This window comes from Lithobates pipiens, unplaced genomic scaffold (assembly GCF_037356315.1).
Source record: "Lithobates pipiens isolate NorthernLeopardFrog02 unplaced genomic scaffold, aLitPip1_a1.2 Scaffold_13, whole genome shotgun sequence".
Taxonomy (NCBI): Eukaryota; Metazoa; Chordata; class Amphibia; order Anura; family Ranidae; genus Lithobates; species Lithobates pipiens.
Window position 1 is genome coordinate 157,764,878 of NW_027507718.1, and position 27,955 is coordinate 157,792,832.

General features: G+C 43.5%; 1 protein-coding gene across 10 annotated transcripts in view; it reads right to left on the reverse strand.

The window, feature by feature from the left end:
• The window catches only part of SEMA6B (semaphorin 6B), a 1,482,347-nt gene that overhangs the window by 89,332 nt on the left and 1,365,060 nt on the right, over positions 1-27,955 (reverse strand). For 9 of the 10 annotated variants that reach the window (XM_077475764.1, XM_077475756.1, XM_077475757.1 and 6 more), the window contains one exon: positions 4,095-4,244. The exons of the other annotated variant lie outside the window; for it this stretch is intronic. In XM_077475764.1, coding sequence (XP_077331890.1) covers positions 4,095-4,244 — 150 coding nt within the window. The remainder of the gene's footprint in view (positions 1-4,094; positions 4,245-27,955) is intronic. 10 annotated transcript variants of the gene reach the window in all.

Below are 27,955 nucleotides of genomic sequence, written 5' to 3' on the forward strand. Positions count from 1 at the left end.
AATCTGTCGTTTTGGGGGGGCCACTGGTCTTACCACACCAGTTATAATACTTTTTTCTAATTGCGTTTGTCACTCTTTGTAGTATCACTGCACAAATGCTCAGCAGTCACAATGATGCACAGTGGAAATGCACTATACTATGCTTTCTATATTTGAAAGTATTTTATACGTGTATTACACCCCTGCACACCAAATAGTACACCTATACCAGTCCTTAAAAGGACGTTTGTGGACCTAAAGCCCCGTACACACGAGAGGACTTATGTCCGACAGACTTCCGAAGGAGTTCCGTCGGAGTTCTGACGGAGTTCCGACAGAGTTCTGACGGACTTTTCGGCTGAGCGGACTTGGCCACACACAATCACACTAAACTCCGACGGATTCGAACGTGATGACGTACGACTGGATTTGAATAAGGAAGTTCATAGCCAGTAGCCAATAGCTGCCCTAGCGTCGGTTTTAGTCCGTCGGAATAGCATACACACGAGCAAACTTTTCGAAGGGACCGGGTCTGGCGGAGTTCCTTCGGAAAAATTTGAAGCACGTTCCATATTCTAAAGTCCTTCGGACTTTGGCGAGTCAAAAGTCCGTTGCAGCCCACACAAGATCGAATAGTCTGACGGAATCAGTCCGTCGGACTTTGGATGTTGAAAAGTCCGCTCGTGTGTACAGGGCTTAATAGTAGCTAGCTAGTGAATTACAGACTGTCCCTGCTCCAAACAGCAAACTCTATCCCTACACTGAGAAAAGACAGCTGCAGAATTGGTCAGCACTGCAGTGCACTATAATATGCTTTCTATATTTGAAAGAAAGTATATTATAAGTGTATTACAACCCTATATACTGTACACCTATACCAGTCCTTAAAAGGACCTTTGTGGACCTAATAGTAATAGCTAGTGATTACAGACAGACTGTCCCTGCTCCAAACACCAAACTGTCCCTACACTGAGAAAAGACAGCTGCAGAATCGGTCAGCACTGTAGTGCACTATAATATGATTTCTATATTTGAAAGAAAGTATATTATTAAGTGTATTACAAGTCAACCCTATATACTGTACAACTATACCAGTCCGTAAAAGGACTTTTGTGGACCTAATAGTAATAGCTAGTGATTACAGACTGACTGTCCCTGCTCCACACAGCGTCCTTTCCCTAAACTGAAAAAAGACAGAATGTAAAATGGCCGCCAGATCAGGTCTATTTAAAAGGTAGGGGGTATGTCCATGTGCTGAAATGTCTCAATTGGCTGTCCTGTACCCCATGATGGATGCGTCATTGGTCAAAGTTCTTCACAATGTAAACAAATATGTCTGCCGCGAACAGCGCCAGAAGTCCGCCGGTTTGTCGAATCGCGAACGAGCAAAGTTTGCAGTGAACTGACCCCAGGCGAACCGCAAGGCCATCTCTAGTGAACATGCCACGTAGTTTAGACGTATATTATCCTCCTATTGGGTGTTCCAAGATTGCAACTAGGAATTGCTACTATACTTACCTTGGGTTTATGTGCTTTGGTCAACCTATCACTAATGCCCCCAATACTATCCTCTGGAATATGTTCCTGCCTATCTCTACCTCTGGATCTCCTCCCCATCACCTAGTTTAAAAACCCTTCTAACTTTTTGGGCATTTTCATTTCCAGCTGATCTGCATCCTCCTCATTTAAGTGCAGTCTGTCCCTTCTATAGTACTGGTTATCGACTGAAAAGTCGGCCCAGTCCTCCAAGAACTCAAACCCCTCCTTACTACACCAGCCACTTGTTTACTTCCCTAATCTCCCTCTGTCATCTTGGGGTCCTTCCATGATGGCGGAACATCAGAGTCCAGTCACAAGTGTGACCTTTGTGACCCTGGTAGTTCTGCCATTGATGTTTTTATTTTTGTGGTCTTATTTTACCATTTTTATTTTTGTTTTTACTATTTTTATTTTTTATTATTTTTTACATAATACAGACCCCTTGTGTCTCACTTTTGAGAAAGAAAGGGAATAAAGACAGATTTATCAGTCCCTTTCTCTGCCACCTCATCTGCACAGAATTAACTTCCCTGGCGGTATTCCTAAGTCTGGCTCGGGGTGGAATTTCAGAACCAAAAGTGGTAACCCTGAGCCAGAGATCACATCGCAGGATCCAGGAAGAGCTTACTCTTACCTTGTCCCCAGGATCCTGCAATGTCTGCCGGCAGTGTGAGAGGCTCGTCCTCCGCTCGAATCATCACGGAGCCAGGCCCCGTTCCCTGCGAGCATTGCAATGCATGGGGAAGGAGAACGGCGCCAAATTCAAAAAGTGAAACACATACAATACATACACTACACTGTAATCTTACAGATTACATTACTGTATCACATTGAAGGACATTCTGTGCTCTACAAACTATTATTACCTTGTCTCTTACCATAGTTATCTTGTTTATAAAACCCTACTAGGCACACTGATATAAAGTTACTTATGAAAACACACACATTGCTGCTAGTAAAACACTATCTTATTTATTTCCCAAGAAATTAGGAAAGCTAACAAAAAGTATTAAAAAGACGTTACAATATCACAAAGCTTACAATCAGAACATATAATACAAAAATATGAAAGATACTTATCATATGGTCCTCCGTGAGGCTTTGCTGCATCGGCTAGGCTCAGACCAGGAGAGGGCCTTCACCATGAGGTTTAGGCCGAAGACATCACCCAGAGTAGGCCGAATCACCACATGGCAGGCTCTTGCAGCAAACAGAGAGACAGCTCTCTTTGATGAATCCCTTTTTGATAAACACACACCATCCAAACCGCATCCTACTGCCAGTCCCATTTGCTTTGGACCAATCAGTGTTCACATGACAGCCCTCCTTATATTACTGACTGTCCTGCCATACTTGGCTTCTGTGGACAGTATTTCAGTCGATGTGCCCTGGGCCGTCTTTGTCATCAACCTCTTTGAAGCTTCGTGCACACCAGGTGGGCTGAAGATAACTCCTTTGCTATGCAGATTCTGTTTGGTGCCACATTCCTCTATACCTTTTAAACATGTGGGACTGCAAATATCAATATGGCTGAGTTTGGTTGTACAAACAGATGTGTAGATATATAACATTACTTCTTGTTCAATTCCAACACACATTATTTATTTCACATCTCTTTTGTCCCTAGAGGTCTGTCCAGTGCCCTGCATGCAATTTTATATTATAAAAACTGTTCTTTCTGCCTGGAAACTGGAGATTGTCCATAGCAACCAAAAAGTGTCACTTTACATCAAAAGTGGTTTTAGACCAGCTAGAAAACAGTGATAATAAATTAGAATCACTAGCAGAATTGAGAGATAATGATTTGTGGGGAGATTCGGCATCAAACACTGAAAGTAATGACAGCGACAATTCTGCAACTGAGCAAAGTTCTGTGTTTTTGATTTGATTACTTTATTGAATCATTTTTAGTATTATTATTATATTATTATTTGTTATAATTATTTATTGTTATTTATTATATTATAATTAATGATTAATGATTCATTTTTCAAACTTTATCATGCCCGGGATGTCTACTAGACTCTGGTTTGGACAGATTTGGACAGATAAATCCAGTTTACTATGCCCCAGCTACAAATTAATGGACAAAAAAGTCAGTGATTGGTACCGATCACTGACTCTATGCATTAAAACAAGGCAGAGGTCGGTAAATTACACATTTAACAGCTCCTTCCCTGCTCTTCATCCTGACAGATCCCCCGCTGCACTTGCCGGAGGTGCCAGGGAAGCACACAGGAGCCCAGGACAGCGATAAGGAGGCAGTGGGAGCGGCACGTGGAGGAACCAATGCCCTCTATTTCCCTCCTATAGCTGCTGAATGTCTGTGGGAAGAAGAGGAGAAGCGGGCATTCAACGGTTACATGGAGGGAACGGTTCCTCTATATACCATCACCCTCACCACCCTCATATCCAGGTGTTAAAGGGGCCATAAGAGCCCCTGGAGCATGGAACCAGGTCACAATGGCGACCCCTGCGACCCCCATACGTATGCCTCTATGTTGATTGCGAAGAAAATGTCATCATAACTGAATTATAGCTCATTGTAGTCTGTATTTGTCTTGGATATTTTTTACCTTGTTAATGTCCTGGTAATCCAAGGGGCGCTTCCGAGAGGGGGAATAGAATCCTCCACCAAGGGGTGCGACTTTATAAAACTCAACACTTCATCAGGGAGATTACGAGAAGAATTATAGTTCATGGGGGGGCTAACACAACAGCCTGGCCTGCAGACAAGTAAATCAATAAAATGTAAAATGTAAATATAATAACCTCTCTGTGCAATTATAAATCAATCATTTAGAATAGCTAGAAAAGATCGCAATAGTAGCAAGTAGCTTTTTTGAACCTATGCTTAAAGCTGAACTCCAGGATACCTAAAAATCCCCCCCCCCCCCCCCTCATTGCAGCAAGACTGCGCCCACATTGCAAAGGTTCCCTGTTTATGTCTAAGAGACTTGGAAAAGCAGATCTTCTGTGGGCTAATTTGTGTTGCTAGTCCAGATATTGCAGCCTCCTCTTGCCTGTGCTTCAGCAGCCTAAGGTTCCTGGCATCATCAAGACTGATACAGGGACCATAGCTCTGCATTGGACATGGGGACACTGAAGACCAGTCCACAGCTGAAGCATAGGGTAGTGCTGTCTGTCAGGGGAGAGGAGGACCAGGTAAGTAAAACTACTTTTCTGTGCCCTAGATATAAGCACAGTTACTGTGTAAGTCATGCAAGGGAAGGTGTTTAGGTTTCCTGGAGTTAGTATTTAAATGTATAGTTAAAATAAAAAAAGTATATGCAGTACATCTCTGAAATACAGTTGTACATTTGCCTGTGATTTATCCGCACACATGCTAAAATTAGAATGTTGTATATGAAAACTGACTTAAATGCCCAAAACATGATACATTTTCTGAAAGCAATAGGCAGCGTAATTTATTTTTATTTCACACAATCGAGGGTGTAGATAAGGGGGACTTAGGGGGGTCAAAATCCCCCAGAGCATCCAACCGTGGCATAGCAGCTAGGCTAATCTAGCTTTTCAGCTGTAGAACTGGGACATGGTGTTCACATGTGTCCCAGCCTGTTGGTTTACTATACAGGCAGACCAGGACTCAAAAGAGTTGAGGGTGATGTCAGCAGAGAAGGACCTATGGGGCAACTTAAACTATTCATTGGCTGAGGAGGCAGCAGGGGGTGGTGCACTCTGTAGCCTAGAGGATGCGGATTCTCCTACTGCCTCTTGAGCCAATCAGCAAAGTTTGCTTTCCATTCCTACAATTAAATGTTCATTCTGCTTGCTTCCTGACAGTGCAGATATGGGATGAAGCATCTCTGATGAGAAGAGAAGCCAGTCTGCAGACAAGCTACTGAACTACAAGCTGCGAGGCTCCTGCAATGAGCGATAAGGAGCAGTGGCGGCTGGTGCTCAATTTTTTTTGGGGGGGCGCAAACAGAGCCCCAACCAATGACTCCCCCCCACCCCCCGTCACTCGCCCTTGATAGGGCCTACAGACAGACCGATAGGTAGATAGGTACACAGACAGATAAATAGACGGACGGACGGACGGACGGACGGACGGACGGACGGACGGACGGACGGACGGACGGACGGACGGACGGACGGACGGACGGACGGACAAACAAACAGATAGATAGATTAATAAACAGATAGATAGATTAATAAACAGATAGATAGATAGATAGATTAATAAATAGATAGATTAATAAATAGATAGATAGATAGATTAATAAATAGATAGATAGATAGATTAATAAATAGATAGATAGATAATAGATAGAGAGAGGGAGAGAGATAGAGACCTGGTGAAGGTGAGGATACTGCATACGATGGCTGTAGCTGGGACCCCTCATGGTACACATAAATGTTCCTGCAGAGTGCTGGGTGAATGGCACAGAAGAAGCAGAGCACCCCCTCCCCCCTCCCTCTACTCACAGATCACTGCGGGGTAATACAGTAGAAGGTATGTGGAGGAAAGACAAACAAGCAGGGCACCCCCTCCCCCCACCGTCTGATCAGAGCAGAATACAGTCAAGGTATGTAGAGGAACAACACTTTGACTAAAAGAGCAGGGCACCCCCTCCCCCTCCCTCCACCGTCCGATCACAGGTCACAACATAAGAATACAATACAAGGTATGTGGAGGACACAAACTGGCAGAGCAGAGTGTCAGATCACATTACCTTGTTCTTGCTTCATGGAGCCTTCATCGCACTGGCACAGAAACCGAAAGCAACACGCTTCCGGGGGACAGCACCGCCCAAGTCCTATGGCAATGCTAATGGTCAGTTAGGCAGAGAGACAGAAGGCTGACCCAATCATAGTGGAGAGGCGCTTAGCTGTGCGCCACAAAGCAACACAAAACCCCGCAAATGTAGCATCTTGCCTGCAATCACGAGATTGCAGTGTCATGACGCTTCCATAGTGAACTATGGCCGGCGCCCATGCACAGTGAACTTGAAGAACTTTTATTTTTTTAAAGGGCCCTTTTTTTTTTTTTTTTTTTTTTTTTACTTTTTTTTGTCACTAGCTGGGGGGGGGGGGGGGGGGGCGGCGCCCATGCGCCCCCTATGGACGGGCCGCCACTGATAAGGAGGAAGGAGAAAAGAACACGTTTTTTTCCCCAGTATAAATGAAGGAAAACTGGGAAGTTGCCAGAAGTGGCAACTGTACAGTACATAAGCCTGTGCCCCCCCCCCCCCCCTTTAATAGCACACATTTTAATGCCAGCAATATCCCTGTCTTTTTAACAGTGCCACAGCAACCTGATAACTGTGCACCTGTGAAGCATAGGTGCAGCATCAGCTACATAAGGTGTAGAGCTCTATGTTCCAGCAGCAGAATCAAAAATCAAGTCAGGCTGAAAGCCCTCAGTCATTCACAGCTTTGTATTTTATCAACAAATACAAGGCCTCCTCTGATTGACTAAGGTAGGTGGATAATGTCACCATCTCCGCCTTAGCCAACCAGAGGAAGCTTTATGCTTTGTATTCATTGACTATCTTGCTGCTGAAAAACCCCAGTCTCTCAGCCTGACTTGATTTTGTTCCAGGAGCAGTATGAGAAGTCCCCATTCTGCTGCTGGAACATAGAGCTGTACACTGTATGTAGCTGATGCTACATATAGTTTATACAGCACTGACCGCAAATGTATCTATTTGTTAAAGGAGAAGTCCAGTCAAAGCTCTTTTGGCTGGGCTTTTCCTATGTATCACAGGAGTGCACTCCATTTTCAGCAGAGCAGAGAGGTGACTGAAGTCCGCTCTCTGCTGACGTCACAGAAATCAGTCCAGACACTGCATCATCACGACAATAAAGTCTGGATCCGCTAGGTGCCTGGACTGATACCTGTCTCAGCCTCTCAGCGAGCCACTGAGAGCCTGAGACGTCCGCTCCCCGCCTCTCCGCAGCTCAGTGCTTCAGTGATTGACAGTCAGCAGCTCATTGCTCGGGGAGCTGAGAGAACCGAGCCATCAGAGATGTTCAATCACTCAGTTCTCAGTGCAGATGCACGGGGGACAGGTGCAGCATCGGTCTGATACTGCATCCACCTAGGTGAGTATGATTTTGGAAGAAAAAATAACATACTTCTCTTTTAAGGAAATAGTTAATTTGGACCACCCTGGCTCAAATTAACTATTTAAAGTCTCCATAAAAACAGAGTTAGGCTTTAACCCCTCCACTGTGCTGTAGGGATAGTGGGGCCTGCTCATAAACCTCCACACATTAATGGAGGGTGGGATGGCGATAGATGGGGGGAGGGTTATGGCAGGTGACAAGAAACTTCCCATGTTGCAAACAGCCATGGTGCCATTTGTACTACTAAAAATTATAGGAAAAACACCAGAGCAAAATGTAATAATGCATAATAATAATAATAATGCACAGATGGAAAGAGCTGCAAGGGCTGGGACGGTGATTATAATAGGGGATTTTAACTACCCAGAAACTGACTTGAGTAATGGCACTGCTGGGACAGTTAAAGGGCAAAAATGTATAAACCTATTACAGGACAATTTTATGGTCCAGTTTATTGAGGCCCCAACTAGGAATGAAGCTCTGTTGGACCTGGTAATCTTAACCATGCAGAGCTTATTACTAATGTTCAGATAAAGAAACACCTGGGTAGCAGTGATCATAATATGATTTCATTTGATGTTAGCTGTAAGCAAGAATACATACGGGAAAGATAACACTTAAATTCATGAGAGCAAATTTTCCAAGGATGAGGGCTGCTCTCCAGGATTTAGACTGGGAGGGAATATTGGCATCGATAAACACAGAACAGAAATGGAAATTTTTCAAAAAGACTGTTTGGGACCTCACTGCAAAGTATAGTCCCATGGGCAATAAGTTTAAAAGGCTAAAAATAAAACCTATATGGCTCACAGTCAAAGTTAAAAAAGATATAAACAATAAGAAAAAAGCTTTTAAAAAATATAAATATGAAGAAACACTAGTGTAATTTAAATGTTACAAAAAATTTAACAGAATATGTAAAAAGGAAATCAAGGATGCAAAAGTTCAAAACGAACTACAGATTGCAAAAGATAGGACAAACCCCCAAAAATTCTTCAAATATATTAATAGTAAAAAGGTCAGGTCAAAGTATGTAGGTCCTTTACAAAATAATCTAGAGTGCTTGACTGGGGACAAAGAGAAGGCTAATTTATTAAATACTTTCTTCAGCTCTGTGTATACAAAAGAGCATGGGGTAGCTCGTCTCCATAATGGGAGTGGTATTGACACAGCCCTGAATGATCCACAGTGGCTCAAAACTGACATGGTCCAGAAATATTTAGACAGAAGAAAGGTGGATAAAACCCCTGGACCTGATGGTATCCACCCACGGATCCTAAAATAATTGAGCTCTGTAATTTCAAAGCCATTGTATCAAATTTTTAGGGACTCATTAATGATGGGAATAGTACCACTGGATTGGCGAGCGTGGTGCCTATATTTAAAAAGGGAACAAAGTCTTTACAACGTAACTATAGACCTGTTAGGCCGCGTACACACGCGGGGACTGTTCGCCCAACTTTGTCCGTCAAACAGTTTCGGCAAACAGTCCGCTCAAAATTAGCATGGACGGACATGGCCACACACGACGAACGAACAGTTTGCTGAAACCGTGCGCGATGACGTGAACGGCACGTACGACGGGACGAAAAATACGACGTCCTATACACTGCATTAGAACTTTCGGCGTGTAAATCCTTTCTGAGCATGCGCGGAACTTAGTTTGACGAACAAGCCTACACACAAGGGGACTGTTCGCTGAAACAAAGTTTCAGCGGACAGTTTTTCGGAATTTCCGAAAAACCTTGTTCAGCGCACTGTTCGCTGAAACTGTCCGCTGAAAGCCCACACACGAGCAGACTGTTTGCCGAAACACTGTTCAGCGGACAAAGTTGGGCGAACAGTCCCCGCGTGTGTACGCGGCCTCAGTTTAACTTCTATAGTTGGGAAGATAGGAGCGTTTAATAAAAGACCACATTGACGAGTTCTTGCTGGAAAAAAACATTTTAAGCAACAGGCAGCATGGATTCATGAAAGACAGAAGTTGTCAGACAAACCTGATTTCTTTTTATGAAGAGGTAGGTAAAACCCTGGACAGAAGCATGGCGGTGGACATGGTATACTTGGATTTTGCAAAAGCGTTCGATATAGTTTCGCACACACGGCTCATGTGTAAGGTAAAGTCTACAGGCTTGGAAATAGTTTGTAAATGGATAGAAAACTGGCTAAAAACTGGCTAAAAGACTGAATTCAGAGAGTAGTGGTTAATGATTCATACTCTGAATGGTCTAAGGTTATCAGTGGTGTACCCCAAGGTTCAGTGCTGGGACTTTTTAATATCTTTATAAATGATATTGGGTCTGGATCAAAAGTAACATTTCTGTCTTTGCAGATGACACCAAGCTATGCAGTGGAATAACGTCCTTACAGGATGTCTCCAATTTACAAGCTAACCTCAATGCACTGTCTAATTGGGCGACTATGTGGCAGATGAGGTTTAATGTTGTTAAATGTAAAGTTATGCACTTAGAGGCTAAGAATATGCATGCATCATACATACTAGGGGGAGTACAATTACAGAAATCAATGGTGGAGAAGGATCTGGGGGTTTTGGGAGATCATAAGCTCAATAATAGCATGCAATGCCAAGCTGCGGTTTCCAAAGCACGCAAAGTCCTTTCTTGTATTAAGAGAGGTATGGACTCCAGAGAGAGAAATATAATTTTGCCCCTGTTCAAATCATTAGTAAGACCTTAAGACCTCATCTGGAATATGCAGTTCAGTTTTGGGCACCAGTTCACAAAAAGGATATCGGGGAACTGGAGAAAGTGCAGAGAAGGGCAACCAAACTGATAAGAGGTATGGAAGAGCTCAGCTATGAGGAAAGATAAGAGGTACTGAATTTATTCACTCTTGAGAAGAGGAGAATAAGGGGGGGGGGTATGATCAACATGTTCAAATATATAATGGGTCCATGAAGTGAACTTGGTGTTTAGTTATTCCCTTTTACGGTTAACACAGAGGACACGGGGGCCCTCTTTACGTTTAGAGGAAAAGAGATTTAATCTCCAAATATGGAAAGGTTTCTTCACAGTTAGGCCTCTTTCACACGGGGCGGATTAGTGATGATCCGCCTGCTCAGTGGGGATTGCTCCGTCGATCCCCGCTGAGCAGGAAGATGACAGGTTCATCTCTGCACACTGGGCAGGGATGGACCTGTCAGAGCGCCACTCTCCCCTATGGGTGATCAGATGACGACAGACAGCAGTGTCCGTCATCACCCGATCCGATGACGGATGGAAAAGTAGGTTTTTCCTCCTTCACACTTTTTCGGATCGGTTCGGGTGGGATGTCAGCAGACATGTCACCGCTGACATCCGAAGCTCCATAGACCTCTATGGAGCATCCATTCAGGTCCGCCTGAAAAACTGAAGGGATCGGCCATGTGAAAGAGGTCTAAGAGCTGTGAAAATGTGGAATAGACTCCCGCCAGAGGTGGTTCTGGCTAGCTCAGTAGATTGCTTTAAGAAAGGCCTGGTTACTTTCCTAAAGGTACATAATATAACTGGGCACTAACATTTATAGGTAAAGTTGATCCCGGGAAAATCCGATTGCCTCGCGGGGGGGAGGGGGGGAATCAGGAAGGAATTTTTTACCCTGTAGTAGCAAATTGGAGCATGCTCTTCTGGGGTTTTTTGCCTTCCTCTGGATCAACTGTGGGTATAGAATTGGGTATATTGGATTGTACGATATTTTTTATTTTGTCCGTTTTTTTTTTTTTTTTCATGGTTGAACTAGATAGTGTCTTTTTTCAACCTGACTACCTATTTAACTATGTAACCTCCATTCAGCCTACAGGATGTGGACATCAGGTTTGAGTGGGAGGCCCAGAGCATTGCTGGCTACCTCCCGCTTGGTTAGGACAGAGTATGTGAGATTGATCGCCATGAGGACGACATCTGCAGTATCGTTGTGCTGAGGTTTGTACAACTGCTAGTCTCTTACTTGTAGCACAGGTAAATAAAGAATAATTCTGGGCACAAAGGCTGTGGCATATGTTACTATATACACAGTGTATAGAGTCAAGCTTCAAGCACAATTTCCGACATCCACAATTTGTCATAGCATAGTGAACTCGCCAATTTCTGTCTTCTGGGTACTCAAGACTAAGGCCCCCCCCCCCCCCCCCCCCGGAGAAAAAATTATCTGGCCCTGCACACAATGTTAGTGATACAGTTTGTCATGCTTATATTGTCACTAAAAAATACACCCTAATTTTAGTGCAAGCAAACAAAACAAATTCCAATGTAAAATAAAATATGTCAGACTGAGTCAAGTTAATATTTTACTTTAAGATGTAACTATATATAACACTGAAAATATATGCAGCACTTTGCAGAAATTATATTGTACATCTGCATCAATCCCTGTCTTCAAGGTTACAATCTAAGGTCCCTACCTTACATGGATACAGTATATACCTTTATTGTAATTGTATGTATGATGTTGTTTTTGTTTTAGAAGACTTGATAGGCATGGTAATGAATGACAAAGGAAGGTTAGGTAGGACTATTTTACTTAAATGGGTGAGTAGGTGTTTGTCAAAATCTGGATAGTATTGTACCCATGGGGTCAACATTGATTTGACCATTGTGTAAAAAAGATTAGTAGTCATTTTTTTAAAGATCATGGCCCATGAAAGGTTAGAGTTGGAGACTTCCATAATTTCACAGTGGTCGGTTTAGTATATGTGAAAGTTAGGCCCCTTTCACACATGCGGACAGTATGTCCGTATTTCATCCATCCGTTTGAGGATGAAATACGGACATACATGCATCCCTATGGGATAGCGGGTGTCTGCAGATGAACATCCGCAGACACCCGCTATTGTCCGCCTCCGCAATTGTCCGATTCTGCAGACGGAGAAAAATCCTATTTTTCTATCCGTCTGCAGAGTGGATCGGATGAACACGGACAGACGGTCCGTGCTCATCCGATCCCCATAGAGGAGAATGGAGAGCTGACAGGGCGGTCCCGGCACAGTGTGCCGGGACTGCCCTGTCCGCCGCCTGCTCAGCAGGGACAACGGAGCGATCCCCGCTGAGCGAGCGGATCATCATGGGGCGGATCATTACTGATCCGTCCCGTGTGAAAGGGGCCTTAGAAATTTGATTTGGGACTTTGTATGAATTGGATGAAATAAAATAAAATAAAATTGAGCCACTGGAAGGATCTTTTGAAGGATAGCTTGCATCTTGAAGTTAGAGTGAGCAGAAGGAAAAGAGAATAACTAATTAGCTCACAAGTGCATATATCTTTATTCTTGACCGTGTACAACATAGCAACACAGTGGAAATACATTTTCCAATGCTATCTCTAATATAAATATACAGTATCTGGTTAAAGATGTTGTGGTGAAGGGCCCATTTCCCTTAATATAGTCATTGTCAGCTGAGGTAATCCGCTTTCCAGTTTCCCACTCATGGAATGTGGATCATAGAGACTGCTGGACAGTGAGTGGCTTGCTTCCTTCCAGGCTGGATGACTCCTGGTGCCTCCTTGGTGATTGATGCAGTCCACAGCAGTGGTATTGTTTGACTGCATCCTAAGCTGATTCTGCTGGTCACGGTTTCTTTCAATATCTCAGTTGAATCACATACTTTGGAGTCCAGATGAGAGATCTGGGGTCTAAAACAGGTCTATGAGAGAAGAGTCAGAATTGGCCCGCATTGAACTGGTTAACTTTAATTTGCAAGTATGAGCTCTGAGAGAGAGAATTCTCTTCTCTGGAAATAAAATCTTTGATTGGGATTTGTCCAGGATCAGACCAAAGTATTCCAGGCAAAGGGTAGCCTGGAGAGAATATTTTAGGAAAGTGATTACGCAGCCAAAAGCCTGAAACACGTTTGCAAACAGCTGGGAAGGGATATGAGTTCTTCAGGAGAAGGTCATCCAGATAGCTTGTGACCTACGATGCCCTGAGTTCTTAGAAGGAAAAGTAGATGTGCTAGGACCTTTGGGAATATTCTGGGAGCAGAGGATAAGTCAAAAGACAGTGAGAAAAGTTGGAAGTTATTGTCTTCCACTGTAGAGTGCAGAAAAAATACAATAAATTAGTGTAAGGCACAAATGACCCTGTACAAAATAATCCCCAATAATCTTATAATAAAATACCATACACTACATGCCATATATTATGTCAGATCATCCAATCCAACACTAATCTGTGCACCATCTTTAGTGCAAACTAAAGAACAATTGTGATAAATTCAAGTAAGTAATCATGTAATCTTCAGTGCAAGCAAATTGTGTGTCAAAGTCCACAAACTCTGAAAGACAACATAAAAATGGAGTCCCCTTCAAATTAAATGTTCTTATTAGAAACACATTTCCGTCTTAATCTCCCTTTAAATTATGGCATCCACAGCAGAATTTTCAAAAAAAATATTGAAATTGTGCCACATAGTGAATTCTTTCCACCTTTTGTGCCATATGAGTATGCTCTCACTTGCCAATTGGACCCCTTAAATTACAGGGGGTCAACGTGTAGGCAAGCACAGTCTATTTTCTCCACCGCAGGTCACAGAGAGGCAGCATCCAATGTGACTCTGGTGGCCATCTTGTGTCAGGTAGAGTGTATTTGGCAGAGCGCCATAACCAATACCAAGGGGGGGGGGGGGGTAGGTCAGGTTTTCTGCCCTAGGATCGGTGCCTGCTAAGCGAGAAGTGGGTGCAAGCCCAGGAGAAAAAGCTTGGAACGTGCCAGAGACGCACGCCGCTTTAGACCTGGCTGTGATTTCAGAAGAGACTGGAGAAGAAACCAGTCATCACTTCAGAAATCTTCAAAAAGTGGGTCCTCAGGAAGCCGGGAGGTCACTAAGTCTTTTTGAGATTGGGCCCGCTCAGGCAGGCTGGGTGGGGGCATGTCTTCTCCACTCAATCCAGCAGCCTCAATCCAGGATTATTGGACCATCAGGATGATCTCCTCAGCCCATTCCTGGGTGTTCAGCAACGCCCCTCAACTCAGGTTCTTCCCCCTACCCTTCCACACTCCGAAGAGAAGAGACTAATGCTCCTGTTCTATGATTTTGAGGGGTACCCCCACGCCTGGCCTGGGGGCAACTTAGTCATGTTCTAAGTCACCCCAAGTCCTGTTGTAGTCACCCAAAGTCGCGCTGTGATTCATATTTAAGTCGTGTCCAAGTTGCCTCCCAAAGTCACGTTGGAAGTCGTGTTGCCCCTGTGTGAATGGACTCTTAATGATACGGCGTGCGCTATTATCAATGGCATATTATTATTGCAGTTGCGCATATGAGTGTGCCGGTTCACACGCTCAATTAATGATTTATTCGGCGCACCAATTAAGGTATGTACCGCCGCAGCGCATTAATCTTAGTAAATGACCCCCATTGTCATTATGACCAATGCATAGGGATTAGCCGAACACCCTCCTGTTCGGTTTGCAGCAGAACATGCGAACAGGCAAAAAATTTGTCAGAACATACGAACACTGTTAGCCCCCGTACACACGGTGGGACATTCTGACAACCAAATCCGTCGGATAAATTCCGACGGATTTAGTCCGGAAGTGGTCCGGAAGTGGTGTTGCATACACACGGTCGGTCTCAGTTGTCGGAATTTCCGGTTGGCAAGAACGCGGTGATGTAAGCCGCGTACGACGGCACTAGAAAAGGGAAGTTCAGCACCACGTCCGGCACCCTTTGGGCTCCTTCTGCTGATCTCGTGTTTATCGTGTGTTAGTAGAAGTTTGGTGAGAGACGATTCACACTTTTCAAATTTGTGCTTCAGTTCGTTACTGCTCTTCAGTTTGTGCTTGTGGGTGCGTATCTGCTTGCCAGTGCGTGTAGTCAATAAGCAAGCATTTGTTGCTCATTGTGGACTATATATTGGTATAGTACGCTTTGATTTTCGATGCTTATTGTCTGCTCGTTTCTGGTTTTCAGGGCGTTCTTTCAGGCATTGCTGTTTATCGGTGCTTTCTGTTGTCCGTTCTGACCAGCCAACCTTTTTAAGCCATGTTTCATGTACATACTCATCGTAGAGTTTGTGCTGTGCAGGGGCTTGGTGTTGGGCTTTTAGCTTTGACACAAGCCCGGTCCATGAACAGGGCGAGGAGGAGTTTGTGGAACAAGAATTGGTTGCGCCAGCGTGACCAGTTCTCGTACATGCCTTTGCTTCGTGAGATCTGGGAGAATAATCCTGATGATTTCAGAAATTATCTCTGGATGACAGACCCCATTTTTCACCGTCTGCTGGCTTTGCTGTCCCCTTATATCAGAAGGCAGGATACCTGCATGCGGCAAGCCATCACTCCTGAGCAGAGGCTCATCACCACGTTGCGCTACTTTGGCGACAGGGAGAAGCCTTCAGGACCTGAGGATCATTATTTCAGAGACCTGTTCTGCCATCATTCAGATCCTGCAGAAGGGCTATCTGATGTTAAGTTTTCTCCTTTAACATCACATTCTATGTATTTAATGATTGCTAATGTATTGGATTTCTTCCTCATTCCCTAATTACCATGATTGCAATATGCTCTAATTGATATGCTGTGCCCCTTTGTCCTCATGCATGCTGGAAGCTTTTCAAGTTTCTTTTTTGTCCTTCATGCATATTTGCCTTCACTAACTTCCCCAGCATGCTATTCTGGGCCCATAAACCTATTGTCTAGTCACTTAGCAAAGTATTTTGTCAGCTCCATAGTATTGCTTTCCCCTAAACACCCCCTAAAATGTATACAAATGTTATGTGTGTGCTTAAATTCATGCAGAGTGACAGATTTTTTTTTTTGGGTTGGGCCAAATTCATTAGGAACCCCTTCCCCCCTCCAACTGCTAGGTCGGCTGATTTGCCAATTATTATCTTGATAGGTAATAGCAGAATGTCAAAATGTGCTTTCATTTGTTAATTTTTTTTGGTATTATGACACTTCTTACCTGTCCGGTGGACTGCCAATAGTGTATGTAAGGAGGGGCTGGCCAAAGTATCACACATTATTTATGCATTCAGCTTTCAATGAAGTGGAGAGGGTTACCTGTCCAAAACACCCCCCCTCAGTTTTTGCAATGGCCCATCAGATGGGGGGGTGATGAATCTGATAAGGGGACCTTATACTTTAGGCTTTAAATACTAATTTCCCAAAATGTTATACTGATATTATACTGATATTGTCCAAAAATGTTTGTGTCTAATCTGCTTGCAATGTTGATGTGCAAAATTACAATTTTTTTTCTTATTTGACTCCACAGTTTCCTTCAACGCCCCAGGAATGGCAGACTGTGGCCTTCCACTTTGCCAGCCATTGGGACTTTCCCAATTGTGGAGGTGCAATTGATGGGAAACACGTCCGCATCGTCCCATCCCCCAACTTGGGGTCGTACTATTAGAATTACAAGGGGTTTAATAGTATCATAATGTTGGCGGTGGTGTCAGCGACCTATGAGTTCCTGTATGTGGACGTGGGGCAAAATGGCCGGATGTCGGATGGTGGAGTGTTCGCACGGACAGAATTCTACTGGCGTCTCCAGAGTGGCAGTCTGGGCCTCCAGAGGAGAATCTGGAAGGACTCCCGTTCGTTTTCGTCGTAGATGAGGCATTTGCTCTGTCAAACCACCTGATGCGGCCTTTCCCGATAAGGACCCTCACTCCGGATCAGAGGATCTTTCAGAGCCAGAATAGTCGTGGAGAACACTTTCGGAATACTGGCCAGCCGGTTTTGCCTATTTTTGACGCCAATCCACATGGCGGAATATAAACGAAATCACATTGTGCTTGCCTGCTGCATTCTGCACAGTTTTTTTAAAAAAACATTCAGCTATGTGGTCTCAGTTGGCTCAGATGCAGACTTGCCGTAAAATGACAACCTCACGGCCCTTGAAGCTGCTCGCCCTGGCTTGCCCCCCCAAAGCGCCCGAGAAGTCAGAAACCAATACATGGAGTACTTTGTGGGTAGGGGGGCCATTGATATGCCAGATAAGTCCTGAGAGGCATTATTTTAATACATTTTGAAACTCCAATAATCTTTGTTTTCAGTTATTATTTGGCTTTGTTTTAGGTGTCTCCTAGGTATTTTTGCTGTTTTTTTGGGCCTTTTTCTACAACAGTGCAAACCCAAGTTCTGAGCAAGATGAGGTGACAGTCTCTTCTTCAGATAATCTTATTATGTTGTGGGTCTGCTACACACACACCTTGTTTTTGTTGATAATGTATGTAGTGCATTACTGACAAAAATATTGCTCATTTTCAGCACCATGGCAGAAATATGTGGGGTCATGAAAATGGCGTGATTGGGGACATTTAAACATCACTGTGGGTGTTATTTACTAAAGGAAAATCCACTATGCACTACAAGTGCACTGCAAAAGTGCACCTGAAACTGCAATTGGAGTGCAAAGTGGATTTGCCTTTAGTAAATACCACCCATTGCCACAGAAACCAACAACTTTACTACAAATACTGCTTTTGCTCATTGAAAAAGGAAGCCACACATTGTTGATAATTTCACTTTTTACTCAAAGCACATTCACATGTGCGTTTAGAAAAGGGTTTTACAACAAACCAACATATTTGGTGTATAGAAAACATTATTTTGGGTAACATTTTTATAACTTGGCGTTTTTGTGTAAACAGGCATGTATCAAAGCATAACATACAGTACACAGGAACTTACAAAGTTCAAATTTGAAAAGTGAAGAAAATATCAGACATGAGTATGTACAAACTGTGCTGATATTGCCTTCATCAGATGGGGTGTCACCCCTGGAAAATCCAAATTTGGAAGATGCACACACATTGAGAATACAAAAATGGCCAGTTTCCTCCTGATCCCATGCCTAATGTCAACATGTGCTATCTCCCATCATGGGGTATCAATGTACATGTTTGGGGGTGCAAACCCTTCATCTCAGCCACTATAGTAGCAAGGAAGGGGTTGCACCCACAAAACACGTATATTGATCCCCCATGATGGGAGATAGTACATGTTGACACTGTGTGCATCTTCCAAATTTGTCTTTTTGAAAAATATAAGTTTTTCGGAAAAATAAAAAACTATGCTAGCTAGTTTGGGGTGTTTCAGACTCTCCCCAAAACATCAATGATGTTCTTAATTTTTTGTTGAACATCATTGATGTTTTTCTGTATATTCTCTAAATCGCGATTGCACCCCATTATCTCCCCAATGAGAATCTGGGCACTTTCACTGGTAAAATGTGATTCTTCTTCCACATCACCTAAAAAAAACACACCATGTATTATAAATATGCAGACATACATTGATTAGCTTACCGGAAGCTGTGGTCTCCGACACTCACCTGTTGTGGTGAAAATTTGTCCAACTTCAACAATCTCTCCTTCCTCCTCCTCATCTGCTTCTGGTGTTGGTATTTCCCCTTCTTTGGGAGGTGTGGGGTCCTTGGTGTCCTCAGACGTCCCGAATCTTCTCTCCCCTATGAGAATGTAAAAAAGGAATACTTAGCACACAGAGGGCAGAAATAGGAATATGAAAAATTGCTTGGAAGTGTCATACAATTGTGTTTTTTGGCCGAGTTCAAAGGTGAGAACATTTTTTTGACACTTTCGAAAGCTGGAATACTTACCTGTAGTGTGAACAAATGTAGTGAAGTACAATTTGGCAAAACATTGTTTTTGGAGTGGGCTAACGAACGATGTTTAGTACGAACGAATGAACCCATGAACATGAAAGTGCCCATTTTAAACTGTACAACATTAAATCAAAGCACATGGAGCAGTATGCAAGCAATATTAATAATATGAAAACACGACAACTACTTACTTTTTTGAATAACTCGCTTGATCCTTCTGTACTGGTCGTGCTCCCTCAGTTTCAGGTCTGACCAGCGTTTTCTCAGTTGATCCTTGGATCGTCGTACCCCAAAATTCTTCTGAAGACTCTTCGCAACTTTAGTTATGATCTTGGCCTTTCTGATATTTGGGTTTGGGTAAGGTCCATACTTCCCATCATAGTCGTTCCTCTTCAATATGTCCACCATCTCCAACATCTCTCCAAAAGACATATTTGAGGCCTTAAATCTTCTCCTCCAGGATCGGGACGTTTCAGGTTCCGGGCTTTCCTCGCCCTCCTCCTCGTTAGTGGAACTATGATTGCGCACCTTCTGTGTCTCCGCCACATGCTCTTCCTACTGCGCTGAAAGAGAAGGGGCGGGGAATAGTCTAGAAAGAACGTCAGGGGCAGACGGAATTTCACGCATGCGCACTGTATATAAAACGCAACACGCGTGTGTCGTATGTACGATCTGTGAGCGGAGTGAGGATGATCGTGCAAACGAAGGTACAATTTTTAACTTGGTACATCAATAGCCTACACTGCTTCTATATAGGCTTATGTTGGGACATGATTAGGAGAGTTTAGCATGGCATTATTATTATTAGGGTTTGTCTTGTGTTGTGTCTTGCAGACAAGATGGATCCCTTCAAGCACTCATGGGGCTATTCATTGATCTGCTCAGGGAGCTGCCCTGCCTGTGGCAGAAGAACAACCCCTTTTATAATGACCTAAGAAAGAGGAAGGCAGCGCTGGAGAAACTTCTTGCTTTGGTGAAGATCATGGTCCCCACGGCAGACATGACCTATGCGAAGGGCAAAGTTTGTGCCCTGAGGTGTATATATCTCAGGGAGCGAAAGAAGTACCAGAATTCCCTGAGATTAGGAGATCCACATGACATTTATTACCTCAGGATGTTGTACTATGAGAGGCTGCATTTTATAGCAGGCCAGGGCGAACCCACGCCACCACTCTCCAGTCTTCCTTCAAGGCTTCCTTCACCCCCAGCTGAGGCTTCCGATGTCCAACCTGGGCCTTCCAGGCAGCAACATGTGGAGGGGCCCAGCTTGAGACAGGTATAGCATTGTTCAACATATTTCTTGTTGTACATTTAATGATGTTAACTAGATGTTATTATTGATCAGTAAGTTGTGATTTAACAAAGTGGTTTACATCTCAATAGACAGTAGTGACCAAAAAGTATTGGGACAAGAATGAAAAATGCTGGGCTCAGAATGATAGTCTGTTCTATTTGGTAACATTCAATTTGCAACAGTCATGCGCACAAAATTGTATGATTGATGACCAAAAAACAAAAACTATGTCCCATTTTCATACACAGGAAGACCTCAGCTGGGAGGAGGCTGTGGCAAGTGGCAGCCGGGAGGTCGACCATCGCCCTCCTCCTTCTCCTCCTCCTGCCACAACTACAGGAGCCGAGCCACAGCCTGGAAGGAAGCCTGGAGGGAAGTGCCCAAGAAAGACCAGAGAGTGATGGCCTGGGTTCAGTCTGGTCTGACAGAAGATGCAGCCTCTTGTAGCACCACAGCCTGGGGACATAGATGGCATCTGCTCTTCCTGAGATATGTACTCCTCAGGCCACCAATTTTGCATTTTCAAATTAGTTCATGTCTGCCCTGGGGGCCAAAGGCTTTGCCAAATTGACCAGTTTCTCCAGCGTTGCCTTCCTGTTTATTTGTTTGACACCTAAATAAAGTTTTTTTTTGGGTTGAAGAAATACTTGCATATGTGTTTTACTTCAAAAAGGACAGTTTATTTGTGAGTAGGCAGGTACATTTCAAAAATACAAAGTCAAATGAAAAACAAGGGGCACCAACATCAAACAACCTCCGTTAGATTAAAAAAGAAAACAATAAATTAAAAAGATAATAATGTTGTTGTGGTAAGTTGACAGACAAAACGCACCAAAAAAAATGCAAAGATGAGCAAACTGTCAAAAAAGTAGATGCTGATTAAAAAAACCAACCACAAAATTATTTAAAAAAAAAAAAGATTGGGGAGATGTGACGAATTTAAATATTGTATTGATTAAATGAGTATTTTAAAAGATCAAAAACACTGCGCTATTCAAATGTGTAAACAATATACAAACAGCAGCTAACACAACATCCAGGTGTACAAATGTGACATAATAAATTTTGTGAAGAAAGTGTAGCGCTTATTCGTTTTTACAAAATTATGATATGACCAATATAACCGGTGCATATATTAGACTGTGTGAACTGATAAGAACACCAAACACTCTTTGCTGTATATGATGAACAAACAAAGCTGAAATGTCCAAAAAATAAAAAAAAATTTAAAAGTAAAACAATATGAAAACAAGTGGAAAGTTCTCCGAAGTTTCTGTGTATGACACGATGAAGTGTAAATAATCCTACACCTTCTCCAAGAAACGATCATACAATCACCACGTGAGCCCTCCACCACACGAAATGGAGGCTTACCAGACTCCCGCCGAGCGTACGCAGATATGCGTACTCGGCTTCCGGGGGGTATACCGGGATGATGCCCGCACCTGCAGGCATCATCCCGGTACCGTCTTTTACAGCGGGCGATTGGCTATCCAGCCATAACAACCGATGCGGCTAAAAGCCACTCGGCTGTTATGCCGGAGGAGCGGGAGGGGACGTCCCCCCCTCCCGCCGCCTCCCGCCGCTGTTACCGGTGCTCCCGCTCGATCGGGAGCACCGATTGCATGTCCGATGGCTCCGGCCGCTGGGGAGGAACTGGAACAAAGCTGTAATCGGCTTCGTTCCAGTCTCCTCATAGTAAACACGGAAGCGACGTCATGACGTCACTTCCCGTTTACTCGGCTGCCAATGGCGCCGGTTTTAAAAAAATATCCGGTATTCAGAATCGCCGTTTTCGGCGATCTGAATACACTGAAGTGTAAAGGAGGGGTGGGGGGTCTTTTAGACCCCCGATCCCTCCATAAAGAGTACCTGTCACCACCTATTACTGTCACAAGGGATGTTTACATTCCTTGTGACAGCAATAAAAGTGATCAAAATTATTATTATTTTTTTAAACAATTTAGTAATTTTTAAATAAATAAAATAAATAAAAAAATAAAAAAAATTTTTTTAAAGCGCCCGCCGTCCCCGCGAGCTCGCAAAGCAAAGAAAACGCATACGGAAGTCGCGCCCGCGTATGTAAACGGTGTCCAAATCACACATGTGAGGTATCGCCGCGATCGTCAGAGCGAGAGCAATCATTCTAGCACTAGACCTCCTCTGTAACGCTAACCTGGTAACCGTAAAAAATGTTTAAAGCGTCGCCTATTGAGATTTTTAGGTACCGTACTTTGCCGTCAATCCACAAGTGCGTGCAATTATAAAGTGTGACATGTTTGGTATCTATTTACTCGGCGTAACATTATCTTTCACATTATGCAAAAAAAATGGGATAATTTTACTGTTTTTTTTTTTTTTAATTAATGAAAGTGTACATTTTCCCAAAAAGTTGCATTTAAAACACCGCTGCGCAAATACCGTGTGACATAAAATATTGCAACAATCGCCGTTTTATTCTCTAGACTCTCTGTTAAAAAAATATATATAATGTTTGGGGGTTCCAAGTAATTTTCTAGTAGAAAATATGGATTTTAACTTGTAAACACCAAATTCCAAAAACAGGCTTAGTCATGAAAGGGTTAATGGATCCTGCTCAAAATTATATTTGGAGGATCATATACGCTTGTAGATATACATAAGCTTTTTCGGTGTTGCCCTTTTCTGGAAAACATTCAAATGTGGCTATTTCCTCTACAGAATGTCTCCATCCATATGGATCCATAGGTAATTGGGCATATATAAAGAGAGGAAGCAGGGACCACAATAGTGTAACTCAGTTTTTTCGTTTAAAATAATTTAATAAAAAATTATCAAACTCACGTGTACAAAGAACATAAGCACTTGAAAAAGCGCGTGGTGATTGTATGATCGTTTCTTGGACATTTCAGCTTTGTTTGTTCATCATATACAGCAAAGAGTGTTTGGTGTGCTTATCAGTTCACATAGTCTAATATATGCACAGGTTATATTGGTCATATCATAATTTTGTAAAAACGAATAAGCGCTACACTTTCTTCACAAAATGTATTGATTAAATGAGTAAAAAGAATAAAGAAATACGTTTGGGAGAAGTGTGTGTGAATATGAGCAGCAAAACAACTTAATTCTTGTACCATTGTAAATTTACGTGACCCTGTCATACCCTCCCTCTTGTCTATTGTAAAGAAAAAGAATGCGCTGCATGAAAGAATTTTTAACATTGCAGCGTGACGAATGTGCTATATCGATTACGAGCGGTAGTTTTACTTGAGAGAGCGCTTCCATCTCAGAATTTTATTGTGAGCATGCGTGGCACCTTGTCCGTTGGACTAGGTTACACACGATCAGAACTGACGTGATCGGATCATGTTGTCAGAAAATTTTATAGCCCAGCTCTCAAACTTGGTCCGTTGGATATTCCGACGGGAACAGTCCGATGGAGCCCACAAACTGTCGGATTATCTGACAACACGGTCCTATCGGACGTTGTCCGTCCGAATGTCCAACTGTGTGTACTAGGGCTTAAAGTCTATGGGACACGAACATGAATAATCAAAAGTTCTAATTTTAAAGGCTTATATGCCTTTATTTTTATTTTTTAAACGGACGTTTTTTCGGTAGCAGTGATTTTTTTTAATGCTTAAAGTGAAACAATAAAAATGAAATATTCCTTTAAATATCATGACTGGGGGGGGGGGGGTGTCTATAGTATGCCTGTAAAGTGGCCCATTTTTCCCCTTGTTAATAACAGTACCACAGCAAAATTACATTTCTAAAGGAAAATGTGTCATTTAAAACTGATCGCGCCTGTAATGAATTGTCGGGTCTTGGCAATATAGATAAAACTCATTGAAAAAAAGAGCATGGGATCCCCTCCCAGTCAATTACCAGGCCCTTTGGGTCTGGTATGAATATGAAGGGGAACCCCTGAACCAAAATGAAGAATAAAATTGCGTGGGGGTCCCCCTAAAATCTATACCAGGCATTTCAGGTCTGGTATGGATTTTAAGGGGATCCCTGCAACAAAATTTTTTTAAAAATGCCCCCCCCCCAAAATCCATACTAGGCTGCAGGAAAAGAGGGGGGACAAAAGGGCATCCCTCCTCCTGAACCGTACCAGGCCACATGCCCTGAACATGGGGAAGGTGCTTTTGGGGTAGCACCTCATCCTCACAACCCTTGCCTGGTGGTTGTGGGGGTCTGCGGGCAGGGGGCTTATTGTTAACTGGAAGCCCCCTTTAACAAGGGGTCCTCCAGATTCCAGCCCCCCCCCCCCTGTGTGAAATGGTAACGGGTACAAGTACCCCTATCATTTCACAAAAAAAAGTGTCAAAAAGTTAAAGACAAGACACAGCTTTGTAGTATCGGCTATTATCAACATTATCATATTGTATATGCTCTATAATGGTTATCCTTACCCAAAATGTTCACCTGTATGTTTGTACTTTTGATATCTTTATAGCAACAATTGCGGGATGCTGTTATGCCTTGCTATATTGTCTGTCATTTTGACTACCATATGTAAGTGTCGTGTGGATACATCTCAGCCTCATCTGCATATACATCCACGATATTCAGATTATCATTACATACTGACTCTTGTCTGTTTCTGTCCTATTATAGTTGATGGATCTGTTCTCTGACACCTTTATCCATTTTGAGGTGCAGGTTTTTTTCTCTTGCTGCCTAGTACTCTTTGGCTCCATTTGTCCCCGCCCAGCGCACAGGGGCCCATTCCCCCAGGGGGTTGGGCCCATGTTATGTGTGACACTGCAGGGGGTGTTGGCTCGGTCCCAGTTGTGCGGGGCCACCCCGTCCCTCTGCATCTGTCGCCTCTTTTTGCGCCGGTGGGTGGAATCTGCAGCCCTCTCTCCCTTTTTTCACACTTGTCTGCATTTATTGCTATACTATGTATATTGATATACTATGTTTTATTATATTTGCATACTTGCATTAGCGCTGATAGAGGATGCTTTTCCTCCATGTTACACACACGCCCTTGTCACACCTTTTTTTTATGATGCGATCACTACACATGTGGCGTCTATACGCTACTGTTGTCAGCACATTAGCCTTGCTACCATGACAAGAACACCGCTTCTTACTACGCAATGATGATGTTGACGCAGTAAGTCATGAGTAAGTCATAACGTTCCTGCAGTGATAACCCCGAATGGCGCGTCTGCTCTGTGCGGATGCTGCGGTTCTCCTGGGAGATTAACGCCGACACCTCTTATCAAGGTAAAGATACACTTTTGCTTAAATTATCTTTATTTGCAGTTACAAGCATCAACACCCCCCATTTTCTTGTTTACAATACCTACCTGAGGGACTGGTTTTGGGTTTTTCCACCCTGCCCTCTATTGACTGTTTAGAGCAAACAACTACCATATAAAGTCATCATATCGTCATAGGTGATGCTCACATGTATGTAGCTCTGTTTTCCAGTTTAGATTAAAGTTTCTAATTTAGATATTCTAATACACACGATCAAACAATCCGGTGGAAAAGTCCGGCAAACTCAAGTCCGCCGGACAATCCGCCCGTGTGTAGCCTCCGGCGGACTTTTTTTACACAAAAGTCCGGCAGACTTAGAAAGTATTTTTGCACTACAATCTGTCCGCCGGACTCGCTTTTTGGCAGACAATGCGGCTGTGTGTGTGTTAGCCCACCATACTTTTGAAATGAGCAGACTTTTCCAGCGCAGAGAGAAGTCCGCTCATTTTGAGCGCGTCTCCAGGTAGCCGGGGCCAGCGAAGGAGGCGTCGCTGGCCCCGTCACCTGGTATGGACTTAACCACTTTCAGACCGGACCATTTTGCTGGTAAATGACCAGAGGTCTTTTTACACTTTGGCACTGCGCTGCTTTAACTGGTAATTGCGCGGTCATGCAATGTTGTACCCAAACAAAATTTGCGTCCTTTTCTTCCCACAAATAGAGCTTTCTTTTGATGGTATTTGATTGCCTCTGCGATTTTTATTTTTTGCGATATAAACGTAAAAAGACCGCAAATTTTGAAAAAAAATGATATTTTCTACTTTTTGTTATTAGAAAAATCCAATAAACTCAATTTTAGTCATACATTTAGGCCAAAATGTATTCAGCCACATGTCTTTGGTAAAAAAAAAGTCAATAATTGTATATTTATTGGTTTGCGCAAAAGTTGTCACATCTACAAACTAAGGTACGTTTTCTGCAATTTACGCAGCTTTTAGTTTACGACTGCCTATCTCATTTCTTGAGGTGCTAAAATGGCAGGGCAGTACAAAACCCCCCCAAATGACCCCATTTTGGAAAGTAGACCCCCTAAGGAAATTGATAAGAGGCATGTTGAGCCCATTGAATATTTTATTTTTTTGCCTCAAGCGATTGAATAATGACAAAAAAAAATTTTTTTTTTTTTTTTTACACAAAGTTGTCACTAAATGATATATTGCTCACACATGCTATGGGCGTATGTGAAATAACACCCCAAAATAAATTCTGCTGCTTCTCCTGAGTACGGGGATACCACATATGTGGGACTTTTTGGGAGCCTAGCCGCGTACGGGGCCCCGAAAACCAAGCACCGCCTTCAGGCTTTCTAAGGGCGTTACAGTTTTGAAGGCCATAAAATGCCAAGATGGCACAAACCCCCCCCAAATGACCCCATTTTGGAAAGTAGACACCCCTAAATTTAGGGGTACACTAGTGAGACTAGGTAATAAATGGCGGGTGCCCTGAAACTATAAAAAAATAACTAACCAACCAGCGTCACCTGTAACAGTTATATGGTGATCACTGGTGAAAGGGTTAACTAGGGGGCAATCAGGGGGCTTTATGCGGTAGTATATGGGGGTCCCTGGCGCTATAAAAAGCTGCGGCGAACCTAAATACCTACCTGCCTAACTAGCGTCACCTGTGACACTAATACAGCGATCAGAAAAACGATCGCTTATTAGGCTGGGTTCACACTGGAGCGATGCGGGAACGCCACGAATGCGCGGCGGGTTCCCGCATCGCATGCCTCCCGGCGGCAGTTCACACTGCCCTATGCGAACTGCTGGGAGTGTCAGTGAAATGTTACTGACACCCCCAGATCAGTTCGCATATCGCAGTGCGATCTGCAAACTCGGATCGCATGGTGTGAACACCCATGCGATCCGATTCTGCTGCGGGCCAAAAAAAGGGTCCCGTGCGAATTTGCGGCGGGTGCGGCGGGTGTGGCGGATGCGGCGGGTGCGGCGAATGGCTGAACTCGAATCGCACAGAGATCGGATGTGATTTGCACTGCAGTGCGGTGCGAATCACATCCGTTCTCATAAACCGCTGCAATGTGAACCCAGCCTTAGTGACACTGGCGACGGGGGGTGATCACGGGGTTAAACCTTTATTGGGGGGGTTAGGGGGGTACCTTAGAACTAAAGGGGGCTAACCCTAACTGCCCTAACAGTTATTAGTCACAAATGACACCCGCCGGGTGATCAGGGGGTTAAACCTTTATTAGGTAATAAATGGCGGGTGC